This window comes from Melospiza georgiana, chromosome 6 (assembly GCF_028018845.1).
Source record: "Melospiza georgiana isolate bMelGeo1 chromosome 6, bMelGeo1.pri, whole genome shotgun sequence".
Lineage (NCBI taxonomy): Eukaryota > Metazoa > Chordata > Aves > Passeriformes > Passerellidae > Melospiza > Melospiza georgiana.
The window spans coordinates 56,258,481-56,273,060 of record NC_080435.1 but is presented as its reverse complement, the minus strand read 5'-3'; the positions used below and the strand labels follow the sequence as shown (position 1 = coordinate 56,273,060).

Here is a 14,580-nt window from a genome sequence, read left to right as displayed (position 1 = left end):
GTTTTTAACTTTTTATTCCCTTTCATCTTTTAACTCCTAACAATTTTTAGCTGTAATTTCCAGACTGTCTAGGATGCTCTTGCCTTCACAGCTTCTGTGCCAGTCATGCTAAACCAATCTTTGCCTTTCCTATTCTATTCTTCCCCTAATTCTCTCTGGAGAATAAAGATGCTGTTTTGTTCCTTAGGCTGGTTCCTGAGTGGCTGAGAGGCCCAGCTTTTAATGGGGGAAGTATTTCTTGCTTACTCTTCAGCTGGTATGGAATAACATGTGTGGCTGGTGTGACACTTGGCTCAGTGACACACGTAGACAGTGCAGAATCACTTTCTCAGTGGAGGAAGGCTAATTAGGAATAGCACTACCCTTCATCTGTGCCATGTGGAAGCCTGTAGGGATTGGTTTTGGCTAGTGTCAATAGAATAGCTAAAGTTTGGAGAGGAATTATGAAATTATTTCAGTTGTTTTTCTGTGTAAACCTTGGTATACCAGTCTTCTCCAAAACAAGCAGTGTTTTTTTTTTTTTCTTATAGTTAAACCAGGATTTTTTGTCACAAGTGTGCTGATGAATTTTTGTGTGAAAATTGCTATGAAATCATTAAGCTTTATTTTCACTTGACACTTGTCAATCTTCTTCTAGTGCAGTAAGTGCTTGCTGTATTTGAGCATTTCTGTTGTCTTGCCTTGAATGACAGTATGTTCTGCTTTGTGTCACCTGACTTAATCACTATTAAAAGGCTGTCTGGATTACCATTTCCTCAGGGGAAGTTTCAGAAGCCTACAGTCTTCTAAACCTTTATTCTAAATAATAAGATCTCCCAGTTAGTAGATTTAGCTCAGCTTGTCTCTTTTATCTGAATAGCATTTGTTGCATTCACTGCAACAGGTACCTGACTGAATAGCATGCATGGGTTGGTGATTTCTGCATTTCTTCTATTTCATGTGACATTTCAATGTTGCAGAAAGGAGAATCGTGATTAGATTTTTCCATTACGTCTTTTTCTGTCATGGTTTTCAAATAGAAGTTCCAAGATAAAATTATAAATTTGATTTAGAATTGTGCTTTGTGTCTCCTGGCTTCCTTTTCTCCCTCAAACACTGCTTGGTCACAATTTTGATTATCCTGGATAGATGGTAATGGCTCAGGCAAGTGTGCAAGGTTCCACAGTGTAATTGTTTTATTAATTTTAGCACTGTCTTGTTTTAATGTCAGCCATCAGAAAAAGTGAAATGATTGCTTCAAAACCACACCTGTACTGGAACTGGAGTTCAGGGAATGTAAAACAATGTTCATAGGATGTCAAGGGCAAGAATATAGAAAACTGCTTGTCATTGTCCCTAGCTTTGTTTTCAACATGAGAGCCTCCAGAAATAGTTGTGGTTGCTCTCTCCAAAGTATTTGTGCCAGTTTGCCCTTGGACCCACAAAACTCTTAAAACCACTTTTCCCTTGGGTCACCTGTGTGTAGATTTTGCCAAGTTCTGCCTAAAAGTCTTCTCTGACTTCATTGCTTCTGGCCATGACTCCTGTTAGCTTCCTTTCTTATCTTTTAGTTCTTGCCAAGACCATGGAAATAGATTATCTATTCCTGACCCATCCCTGGTGCCTATTTGAAGCATTTCAGCTTTGGTCACATACTCCTGTTGTGTCTTTTCCAGGCTGAGGAGTTTTGGCCAATTCTTTCATTTTTCTCATGGAAATAACTTGATTCTTTATTACTTCTTTGTGCATTTCTCTGGACTACAATCCCCCTCCTAGAAGATTTTTGTTTTTCTCTAACTTCTTTTCCTATCCAAGGTGCTCTTTTCAACAGACTTCTAAATATTAAGTAGTCAAGACACAGAAAAGAGTGGGAGGTAGATCTCTTTCTGTGATCAAAGAACTTGAGTTTGTGAAGGGAACTCGCTTAGCTGGGAGAAGCTGCATGGCTTTGGTGGATTGAAGGACTAGCTGGTTATGGTTATCAAAAGATCTATTTAGTGAAACCTTGCATATCAGTACACATTTGCACAGAAGAGCAAGGTCACAGGTGTCATTAAGCCAGGGTTGTGATGGGCTCTATGAAAATTAGTTTACATTCAACAAGGTTGGAAGTTAAAATGAGATTTGCAATGCTGTACTCCTACTAAAGCAGAATTCAACAAGAATTGTGAAAGACACCATGGAAAGAGATGAGGATAAGAAGTTTTTGAAAGACCACCTAGAATTTTATTGTTCTAGTAACTAGAATTAAGTTACTGGTCATTCATCTAAGATGAAATTAGTTATTTTTTCATAAGCATTAAACTTGCTTGTTCATTTGGGAAAAATCACCTTTCCTCCTTGATGTATTGATTAGTTTTATGAGCCAATACTTTTGTTGAGACTTGTGTCACAGAGGAGGTGCCTAGGAGTGGCATAGGCAGAAGGCATTTGCAGTAAAATAGAAGTGTTTCAAGAAAACTGACAGCTTATAGCATGGGTTGGTATTAAACATTGATATTCTTGTTTCTTGCTGGAAAATCTCAAGAAAGGCAAGTTATCATGGAGTCCTCAGTAGCTGAATTTCCACTGATGGCTTCTTTTTTGTTGTTCTGAAAGTATATGGCAGATGACTTCTAAGTCAATCCTATGGTGTTTGCTGAAATTTAAGTGGCCACAGTTGGCAGCTCAGACTTCATAGTTGGAACTTAATCTCCCTGAACACAGCAGAGATGTGTACATGCTGGAATCAGGGGAAGGGGGATGGATAGGGTGGGGATGAACAGCAGACAGCTATAAAAAGCAGAGGCAAGCATTACTGCTGTTCCCTTGGACTAGCATTGCTGCTATGTGTGTAATGGTGAAAGGCACTGCTTTAAAACAGGGAGGGGCTCTTCCAGGAGCTGAGAGGAGTCAGCAGATGAGCTCCTCTTCAGATGAAATCCTCCCATGACTGCTGCCTGGTCACATATCCTGCAGGTTTTTTAAATGAGAAGCTGATTTCTTGTTTCTGGTGCTGTGAAAACTGTTCCTGGGGTGCCTGTTTCCTTTTTCCTCAGGGATGCTGCTGCCCTGGCTGCAGCAGCTGTCTGACAGGTGCTATCAGAGGTCAGGGCCAGTACTGAACCAAATGTGCCATCTCTGACTTGCCATTTGTCACAAGGTTGACTTGGCTGAGATGTGCTTTGAGTTTCTGTCTAGGGTGCTAAGTTACAGGAAAGCTGTGGAGTCTTTATTCCCATGGTTTAGTTTCCCATATGCAGATGGATCTCCTGAGGGCTCTCACTTTGCTTTTGTGTGGTCTGAGGTGACTGCATTAATGTCCTGCCTTGAGGAGCTCCAGTCTGTCATGGCATTTTGGGCTTTTGTGAAAATGTTTCTGTTTCCTACAGGCATTAGCTAAAGTTGTATGTGACCTGAGATGATTTTAAGAGTTCCACAGCCAAAATGTTTGATGTTCCTTGGTATATAAAGACCCCCTTCACAAAGGGAAACTCCTGCTGCATTCTGCCACTGCAGGAGGATCAGAGTATATTCAGACTTCTGAAGATCTTACTACAAATGTGTTCTCTGGTAAGATATGTCAGGATCCTGGTGGTTTGATCACCCTGGAGAGAAGCACACTGCTCCTGTTTTGTAAAACACTAGGCACTGCCAAATAGATGTTGTAATACCCCTTTGCATTCCTCCTTCAAGTTGTTTTATCTTTCAGATGCATGCAGCTGGTTGTTGATAGGATTACCTCCACCTAGTTGCTGGGTAATTTTCTTTACCTGAAGTGAGTCTCTACCTGGGTGTTAAACTTAATATATTAACTCCAGGACTGACTCTTATTCACCTGTTGTTTTTATTTGTGCTCTTTTTGCAATGAAATTATCTTAATAGTCTAGATTTCCCTCTGCCACCCCCACATGCACACACACACACACACACACACACACTCCTCCAGCTTAGGTTTTGCTTAGTTTGGTGGAGGAGTGGAATGAGTGTTCAGACTCATGTGGGAGGTGATATCAGCCTGTTGTCTGTTAACCATGGCAAAAAATAGCCCCTCTCAGCCCTCCCTGGTTTTGCAGACTTCCTAAAGATTGTCAGGTGGGGCTAATTCACAAAGAGTTCCCCTCACACAACAGTAGGGCTCCAGAGTTTGTAAACATCATCTTGCTTTTGTGACTGGGCCAAGAGGAGTATAACTGCACTAATTGCTCTCAAATAGAAAGCTTGAACTTGCTCAACTGCTTTCTGCTATCTGCTGCTGATGTTTGAAGGACTCTAACCCAGTTTTCCACTCCTAATAAAATGGGGTTGTTTGGCCCTGATTTGCAATGGGAAGGTTTAGGACTCACTATGCTCACTCCTTAAAAGAAAAATGAAGATGTAAAGGATGATCATCTTTCTGATTTTGGGTGGTGGATGGTCTCTGAATTCAGCAAACAAGCTTCTTGCATGCAAGTGGCTGAAATATCCTTCAAGTTTCAGAAAAAGCCCTCTACCCTGTTCCTGTCCCCAAACCCCCATGTTCACCCCAAATCAAATGGGGATGATTTACTCCTTCAGTAAAGGTTCCTATTATGGCTTTATAATATCTGTTTCTAAAAGATAAACCTGCACCCCTTAGACTTGGATTGACTGTGAGTCCTAGATCATCTCAGAATCTTTCTTCATTTTTTTCCTTATTCATTTTCCACCTCTGGGTTATTCAGGAGGAAGTTGTATGAACTTGCTGCAGAGTTCCTGGGGAAGGAAATGGAATATGCTTGCCTTGAAGTCAGCTTTTTCCATGGCAAGCAGGCTGCCTGGGGGAGGGGAGAGGTGCTGAAACAAAAAAAAAAGAGGGGGCAAGCCCTTAGACCCGTGCTTGTCTCACTTGGCTCAAAGTTTCTTATGAAAGCAAGTGTGAGAATTGACTGTGCTGATCAAGACTTAATGGTCTTGGCTGTGAGAGATATTGGTGGTGGCTTGTTCCAGAAGTCACAGAAGTTAACCTGCAGTAAGACTATGCTATCCAGTGTTTGGGCGGTTGAAATGTTTGAGTACAAATGTTTCCATTGAGGTTTGAAAAGAAACAGTATTTTCTGGAGATGAGACCCTGCATTTACTGTGTGACTGCAGATCAGGAAGATAAGGTGGGCTTGGGATTTGTTTAGGAGCAACACTTTTTTCTGCTTCATAGCTGGTTCCTAAATAATTTTGCTGTGTAGACAATCCAATCAGTCCTTTTATTTATGTGAAGTTAATAACTTCTTGCCTGTTAGCATAAAAGTCACAGTAGAATGTTATTGATGCGGAAAACTTCAAGTATTGATTTCATCTCATGCTTCACCTTTGGCATTTTCCACATTGTGGGTTGGAGACTCTTAAGTTCTATACCTGACTGAAAATGCTGCCATCAGATTGATCATCTCTCTTGGGATGAAAATTCTGACGTGACTGGTTTGCCAGAAAAAGCCCCTACCTTTTGAATGTTGATTTGCAGATACCAAGGTGATAGTAACAGTTCATGAAAAGACAGTGCCAAACCAATATTACAGGTCTTGTTTCCCCCCTCCCCAGAAAGAAGGTCTCTGGGATAGTATGGGGAGTGTTTTGTTTAGTGTAAACAGAGGAATAATGCTTTGAAGTTGCTTGTGTCAACACCAATCCTGAGGAAAAAAAAAACACAACTGAGGCAGCATCACCAGGATCAACAGACTTAATTTGTATCTTTCCAAGCTACTTGGCATATCTGTTTAGCTAACTCCTACGGAGTGGCTCTTGCATAAGCTCTGCTCTCCTGCAGAAGTGCACTGATGCTCTTCTGACTTGTAGCCTTTAACATCTTCTGAGTTTTGATGTGATGAGCACAAATGATGATGTTGTGTGTTTAATTCTTTCAAGAAATAAACTTAATCACCAGAGTCAGTAGAATCAAGTCTGTTTCCAGTGCTGTATGTTCCATACCCCCATCCCCTCCCCCTCAAATCAGTGCCATGGCCACTTTAACAATATTTTCTAAATATTTTGCTAGTACTGGTTGAAATGAGCAACAGATAATACTTCACAAAGCTTTTTGTAGAGATCAGAGCAGACTGGAATATACATGTCCTGCTGTTCTATTAGCCTACAGCAAGAGTTGTGTGCAAGTTAAAGCAGAAGGTGTGGTGGTGTGTGTGTATTATGTGTCAGGCTTGTGATTTTGGGACATTTTTAGGATACTTTTGTAGTGTTTTTTGTTAGATTTATGCATGAACTTGAGCACATTTACATCTCTGTGGAAAACATGTTCTTAAATAACTTTCAAGCAGGTCTATTAATATTTAAGATACATCAAAAAGCCAAGACACTGCTGGATGATGTGAGGGGTTAAATATTTGCTGTATAGGTACTCCTTAGGTTCTGGACAAGAGCTAAATTAATGCAAGTTCAGTTGCTGATTTCTGTAAGCACAATTTAATAAAGATGTCAGGTGTCAATGTCTCTGCTATGGAGGAGTTACTTGCAGCTGGTGTCAGTGGATGTGTTGGTTAGTTTGTGTTAAGACTTGCTGTAGAAGAGTGCAGATGTGACTAATGTCAGCTGATGGTAGAGTTTTCATAAAACGAGTATGGCCAGTGTGAAGCTGAAAATATCCTTTAAAACTTATATCCATTAGTGTTATTAAACTTCAGTTCTTACTCTGGTTATTAGGTAGGTTTACACTCAGGGTGAATGTATGGATGTTAAAATTTCCACTAATAAATCATTTTGGTAGTAAAATGTGTTTCTGATAATTCAGCCATAACTGGGAAGCTCTCAGTGCTGCATTTTATGAACATATTTAGTAACACAGATGCTTTTTTGTAAGTTTTCAGCTGTTGTTTTACAGTGAAGTGCAAAATTCAAAGACATGTAAGCAGATCTAGTGCAAGACTTGGTACATGTGGTAGTGGGAAGACTGAGTTTTTTGAACAAGTGGGTTAAGGACCAGTTTTCTCTTTTGAGGTGCAGTAGTTATGTGATGATCCATTGCACTACCACAGGGAGGAATTCCTCTTTCAAGTTATTGGCCAGCTGGAGATGAGGAAGGGTGACAGGTTGAGTTGGTAACCTTAACTATCTTCTCCAGAGGTAAAATAGCCATAAAAATCAGTTTTACAGTTGCATTCTTGCTGTGTCTGTTTGGGGCTTTTAATGGGTGGCTGCGTAAACTCAGCAGAGAGCAGAAGTTGCACAACTGAGAACTGTCCCAGCTGAAACTGACAGTCCAGTAAATACAGATTTGTCTATCAATACTGTGTAATGTCATTTGATTAACATCTCTTAATCTCCTGCAAGTGTGACTGCAAGCCTTCCTGAAAGCTTACACCCCAAATGCTTGCTCATGTGTGAACAGCCAAGTGCCAGCCTGGTCACCCATAAAAGTAGGCACAGGGAAGTGAAAGGATTTAAAAGGCTTGGTCTTCTCTTTGCTGTGTAGGTTCTTTAAACTTATTACATCTGGGCTGTGGTTCTTGACCAGTTGGGAAGAAGGTCAAAGCAAATGCTGGGGACCAGGCCTGTGGGACCTGGGGCTTGCAAAGCCACGAGGAGGCAGCATGAGCTGTGTGGGCTCCTCCACATTTTGGAGGAGCAGCTCTGCACCAGAGCCATAGCTGCTCATGATGTGCTATTAAGTTTTTATTAGATCATAAAGCAGTATTTTCTGCTCCAGAGACTGTGCCAACTTAGACCATGAGGTTTGCCAGCAGAGCTGTGGGATTTCTTGTCTTAAGCATCTTAAAATGCTTATTTATCCTCATTCACACTGTCCAGCACAATTGTGCTGAAACAGTGCATTGCATGCAGCTCTTTACCCATCAAAATTCCTTAGCATCCTGAGTACAGATACAGCTCTGCTTTCAAATGCTATGATGGGAAAGCATAGATGACTGGTCTGTTTCTTAAGACAGCACATCCATGTTAAATTTTTGCTGCCTTTTGTGGGCAGTCAGATGTAACAGCCAATTTGCAGTAGGAAAGACCAGCCCTCACATAAGTAAATGGACATCTTGGAAGGACTTGAGCACTGGTCTGTACTTCCAATACAAATCAATGGAACAAGGAAAACTGAGGGATATGTTAGTAGGTGAGTAGTTAAAAGTGGAAGATGTGGATAACTTTGGACTTTGCATTGATTTGCAGAATTTTGGATTAGTTAATAATTTTGATACAACATAAGGAGACATGCTGTTGCCAGAAGATGATGTTAGGGCAGTATTATATAGAACTTATTTTTTCAACTATTCAATCTGTGGGTGTTTTTTTTTCAGGTAGCAATTAGGAAGAGGGGTTGCAGGTAATGTTTTCAGAGTACAGTAGAATCCTGTCTGCTTTCCTAAGTGCTGAGACTGGGGAGTGCAGGGATTTGGAGGGTGAAGCGACTAAAATGATCTGCTAGTGTTTATCTTTAGAAGTTGGATGGAGTTGAGCTGTGCTGTCTTTTGCTTTCTTTTGCCCTTTGCTTTCTCAACTGATCTCTCTCAGTTCTCCATTTCCAAGGGCAGTGCAAGCTCAAGTATGTCTCTGTCCAGTATGGTCACTGCTGAGCTCCCTTTCTCCTTCCTTTCTTTAGTCTAATCTAAATAATCACCACTAAACCTGTTTCTGTTTCAGTGATGTAAAATTATCTTCCCTAGTATATGTCTGAAGCTTAAAACACAGTAGAAAGACTTATTTTCTAAGGCTGAGTTGTGGTTTGTATGTTAATGTAACTGAGCAGTGGAAAATAAACACTTAAGTGCATTAGTTCTGAGTAGAATGATTGTGCTGCAGTCATGGAGGACCTCAAACAGGGAGCCCTTCTGCTTGGGGTGCTGCACTGATCCTATTGCTGCTGCTGCTCTAAAATGGGGAGGTTTCAGTGTTATGATCAACCCTCCTTGGTGTGGAGTTGAGGGGTGTGTAAAGCACATAAGGAGCTATCTCAAAATTAAAACACACATCTCTTGATGTAGCGCTAAAATAGTCCTAATGACCCTGTGAAAGATGGCTGAATTCTTACATAATCCTCTCCCAAAGAGGGTCCTTGCAATTTCTTGGCTGAATGTCCCCATACCCATGTAGATTTATAGAGCATTAGGCTGTGAACTGTGCACACATCAGAGCTTGGCTCTGTATGAAGATGTGTATAGGAGGATTTTAGGATAGTGCTGCAATGACTCTTTTCTGTTCTTGATGGTTTTACCTTGATTTTGAATGTATGTGAGGCTCTCAATGTTACTTGTAGCACTTGGAAACTATCAAAGCTGAATGGTTTGACAGCTATTCTTGTTCAACTCAAAGCAGTTAAAATTTACCTGTATGCATAACTTTTTTCTAAATAAGTTTAGTATTTGAATATTAACATCTGTCCTACATTTTTGATCATAAACCAAGAAAAATGCCTGAAGCCTTGGTTTAGTGAAGTAAAGGCTTCTTGTTTTTTCTAAATCATTTAAGAACTGTCTGAAATCATGGGTTTTTTCTTTCCTCAGGGAAAAGTACAGTGCCAGGTGTGCTTACTGTAATAATTGTTTCTGCTGTGTCTTTTGTAGTTCTGTTTTTTATGCTACCCTTTCATGAGAAAGAAGTCTAAATTTTTGATGGATGCAGGGTGAATTGTGTATTTCTTCTTTTGATATGTTTTTCTGTAAAACAGATCTGGTACAGACTTAGTCTTTCATGTGCTTTCTAAAGAATGGCTCTCATTCCATTTTAGGGCAGGTGGTTCAGTTGTTTAATTCTTAAATATCCCAGCTGTTTCCCAAGGTTCAGAACCTCATTTCATTTAAACCTTTTAGGGCTCCTTCTGAAGAGCATTTCTGTGGCTAAGCAAAGCTGAGCATTAGATGCAGTGGGAGGAGAGTAATAATAATTCAGTCCTCAATATGTGTGTGTGTGTGCATGGAATGTTTTTGTTTTGCTGGTAGCATGGCTTGTCCCACAATGTTTAATGCTGTTATATTTCATGCTTTTGAGAAGATGCTTTCAAGGGCTTTCACATGACAACAGAGAAGTGAAATTTGGTACTGCTTTCAGTTGGCTTTCTTGTAGCAGTAATATCTGCTTATTTCAAATCAGTTTGTCTACTTATAACAGTTTTTTATTACTGTCTAATTGGTGTCTTGTTTTTTTTCAGAGGTCGTTCACATTAATATTAGAAGCATGGGATTGGGATAATGATACAAAAGCTGGTGAGTATTTATGTAAAGCTTGGAGTTTGTACTTATTCTGTGCTGTATGTGTGCAGACTGGGGAGAGGGGAAATTGTATCCTGCTGCAATCAGCCATCCCTCCAGATCAGCTCTAGGCAAAGCTGATGTCAGTAAAGGGCATGTACAAATCCAAACAGTGAGTATTGGGTTAGGAACTGTGAAAAATTATTGCTGTATAGGAAAAAGAATGGACAGTTGTAACAAAAGGATGTAATTACAATGACTCTTGATAATTAGCTCTAAAAATGTTTACAGATCATGCTAGACCCTTAATTTTTTTAGAAAAGGGAAGATAATCTGTAGAGTTGCACTTCAAATTCTCCTCAGTCTGCTTGTGATCAAGCTATGCAATAATTTCCATGATCATGTGAGCAATTAAACGTTCTTGCTCCCCATAAGAGAAGTACTCGATGTTTTTGTTGAAATTGTTCTAAATAATGGTATGATCCCTTCTCTGTTTCTTCTCAAGTACCGGAGCTCAGCATTTGCAGACTGAAAATGCAAGGTAATACTCATTGTCAAGGCAGGGTTATTGATCTGAAGTGAAAGCAAGATTATTTTATAAATATTTCAAAGTCAGATCAAGGTGCTGATTGCCAGAATGCTGCTAAAGCAGGACTCCAGCTTGAACCTACACTCTGTAAATGGTTTACAAATATGTCCTAAAATAACCAATACTTCTGGCTACAAGATAGACATGAACCTCAGGCTTGCATTGTGGTTATTGATGGACTGTTTCATTTCAGTTGGGATCAGTGTAGGGGAAGGTGTTTGAGCATTAAGATAGTGAAAAGGTTACATATGTCCCAAATCATCATCAGATTCTGTATTAGTAATGGTAAGTTTTTAGTTTAACTGCTACCTGAACCCCTTTTCTGTTGGAGTTAAACTTGTCTTGTTTAACAGCTCCTTTAGCCTTTGTCTATTGGCTGTGTTTTCTTTACATCTCTGATTAATGTTGCTGTAGCCCTTCAGTTGAGCTTGTCCACAGCCTTCTTGAATGGCACTTCCTAAAGCTGGGTGTGGTATTCAAAATGAGATCTTGTGTGCTGAGCAGACTAAGCCCAAATCTTGAATAAATTTAGACATCCTACATAGTAACAGATTGGAGGAATTCTCTTGAATGCTTTGTTTAAAATATACTATGTGGTGTTAATTAATATAAATGATTTCCAGCTTGGGAATAATTTATTTAGGTACAGCTAGTACAGCAAATATTAGAATATTCATGTCTTGTTACAGAGGGCAAATCAAGTCATGAGATGTTGTAGAAAGGACTGAACATAGAGACAGCCTATCCTGTAAATCATCTGTATGCATTCAAGTGCTGGATTTAATTTTTTATTTACCTTTGTAATAAATAATAGTATTGTTAATTTCTTAGAATTTGCTGAATCCTCTTGCAAATCTGTAGTTTTAAACTCCAGATTTCTTTTGAATACACTTGATAAGAAGACAGTCATCTCAGGCTTGTGTTAGGTCTTTGTTATGCTTTTTAGTTAAACAAGCTCTAACAAATCTCTTTACTTTCATTCTTTTTTTTTTTCCCTGAACTTGAGGCCAACAGGATATAGAGTGTTTTCTGGAGGCCCAGTGTGCCATCTCCTTAAATTAACAGTTTCTATGAACTGTGGGAGAGTATATAAGTGTCAGATTACAGTTTAGCTCTATGAGAAACTGCTGATGGAAAGTGAACTTCCCTTTAATTTAGGCTGCCAGAGAGAGGTACTGCAAAGCTGTATTGCAGCTGAAAGCTTGAAGGCTTGTCAGGTGAATTTAGGAAGGCTTTCTTGGCCTGTAATTTGGCAGAAGACTAGCGAAGTGCTTGTCTTGGTTTAATGTTTCTGTAGTCAGTTTTCTGATTTTGTGATAGAGATGTGTTTTTTAGCTGTGCTTCAATTTAGATTTGCATATAGGATTCCTAGGAAGAATTCCTTAATGCTGAAGGTTTTCTCTTTTTTGAAGGATCTTGGCAGTAGGTTTTGCCTTGTGAATCTGTCGAGACGCAAAGATGCTTCAATTCAAAGATGTATTTTTGCAAGCACCACCCAACTGCCAAACAGGCACAGATCACTAAAAATTCACATGTTAGAGAAGAGGAAAGGGAATACAGCAGCTCCTCCGGAGAAAAGACCATATCTGGTCCTGGAGGGGTGAAGTGAATGTCTGTGGAAAGCTTAACTCCCTGTCAATCCTGAGTGCTGTGCTGATCTGGGGATCAGATTACGTGGATCTTCTGTTGCTACTGTAAGATAGATTAATCAAAGTAATTGCCAGAGTCTGTTTATAAACTGATTAATTAGTTCTAGAGTCAGGTTTTGCTTTCCTTTAATGGGGATGAGTAAGGCTGAAAGTTAAAAGTAGGGTCTGTGTTCCAGCTTGGATTCTAAAGTGGGTATTAAAAACCAAAACAACAGCAACTACAAAAGTAAACAACAAAACCCAAACAAGAAAACAAGCAAACAAAAAACCTCCCCTAAAACCTAGAGAGGCTTTCACTGAACAACTTGAGGGTTCTAGAGCATTTGTCATTGTTCCCTCCCTGTGTCCAAGCATCCTGCATTCTTCTTGCACTCAGTAAGGGGAGGGGGACTCAGAGCTGACCTGTAAAGTACCATCTCAAGAGCAAGTCTGCCACAGCAAATGTTTCCCCTGTACAAATTCCTAGAGGGTCTTTCACCCCCAATTCCTGAACTGCTGGTGTGTTTTTCTCCTCCTGTGTGCAGCAGGGTTGGCTCAGGGGTAACCTTGTGGCAGTGTAGCGTTACCACTTGTTTGCTTTGGGAGGGTGGAAGAGTGGGAGAGGAAGCTGGCTTAGATACAAAGTCACTGCAGAGGGCCTGCTCACTGTCATCTGTCACAGCAGCTCCACTTCCCAGGTAAGTCACTTGACCTGGCAGACTTCAGCAGAGCTCTGGGCAATGCCCAACCCAGCCCTGCCTTGACAAGGCAAGCTGGCATCTTCACATGGGAAGTAACTTTCCATTTGACTCTGTGTCTGCTGCAGGCATGCAGTGGTTGCTTTGGTCCTTCCCATTAACCTGTAGGAGACTCATCTGTCCATAGTGCTCAAAAGATATTGCTGAAGAGAATGTGCTTCCTGAGAGGGGCACCTCCTGCTCCTTTGGGTGTGAAGTTGATGTGATGTCGCTGTGTTCCCTTACAAACAACTGCCAGCATCCCCTTTTGTACAGCCCTGTTGGGAATGTCTGACCTCTGCAAAGGGTTGGGGTGCTGATGGGCAGTGTTCTTATTTGTGTACTGCACAGTTAAATACTCTTCAGACAAGGCTTTCTATTCCAAAAATCAGGTTCTCTGGGAATATTAATTAAAGAAATAGCTTTTAGGCATTATCTCCTTTTATGCAAACATCTGTACCAGTATCTGCTTTTCTAGAGAGGCTTGTAGAAAACCTGTTAATCAAGGAAATTGCTTGCGGGCTGTTTGTGTGTATGTAAATTTGAGTAATGAATGATGCTTTTTTGACCAATAAACAGAGAAATTCAGTTGTGCCTTTACTGAGAGCTAAAATAAGAAGTGTGAACCTCTTAGGTGAACTTCTATGGCAGAGTCAGATGCAGGGAGCAAACTTGTCTCATCAAAACAGTTAGGTGTGAGAGGCTGGATCTCTTCAGACACGCTCTGGTATTGTGGGGGAGGAAGGAGAAACCTTGACAAACATGTTCCTCCCTGTGTTTACAGATCTCTCAGGAAGATGCACCTTCTAACAAGGATCAGTGTTAAATTTGAAGTTAAACAGAACTCTCATACTTACTCTGGTACTTAAGAATTTAGTATTAGAAATGAAATGACTTGGAGCTGCTTCCCTCATGCCTTTTGTGGCTCAGGGTAAATTACCTGGCTTGCTTATTTAGGCTGTTAAACCCTACTTGTACTGATACAAGCTTGAGGAAAAACCCTTAAGACTCTGAATACATTCCTTTTCAGAGGAGCTTGTGAAGATAAAGTTGGAGTGTTCAAAAAGATAAAAAGAGCACTCTTGGGTTATTTCCCTTGTTCTTGACCCCTGGTATCAAGAGGTCTGTTCTGCATAGGTATATTTGCAGTAGCTGTAATGCTTGTTCCAGTTAACTGGGTCTGATGAATCTCCATTAGCCTGAAGATGCCTGATAAGAATTTTATTATATGAGCCACTTCTTTAATCTCAGGATCTGTTCTTCAGTCCATCTGATGCACTTAGAGGAAATGCTTTCACAGCAGTGGATGCTGCAGCTGTTTATAAGGAGCCTATGTTGCTTTTACAGCAGAGAAGCAGCTCCACAATGTGTATTTGGTTCAATTTTGCTTGACCATCCAGTGATTCAGCATGTTTTCCTTTATAGTTTCTCCATAGTCAATGGAGGAAAACAAGATTATTAAAGGATGCTGAGATCTGCCTGGGGAAGTGGTGGTGTCACCATCCCTGGGGGTA

General features: G+C 40.3%; 1 protein-coding gene across 1 annotated transcript in view; it reads left to right on the top strand.

The window, feature by feature from the left end:
- The window catches only part of JAG2 (jagged canonical Notch ligand 2), a 68,487-nt gene that overhangs the window by 15,740 nt on the left and 38,167 nt on the right, over positions 1-14,580 (top strand). The window contains exon 3 of the mRNA XM_058025913.1: positions 10,073-10,127. Within this exon, the coding sequence (XP_057881896.1) occupies positions 10,073-10,127 (55 nt within the window). The remainder of the gene's footprint in view (positions 1-10,072; positions 10,128-14,580) is intronic.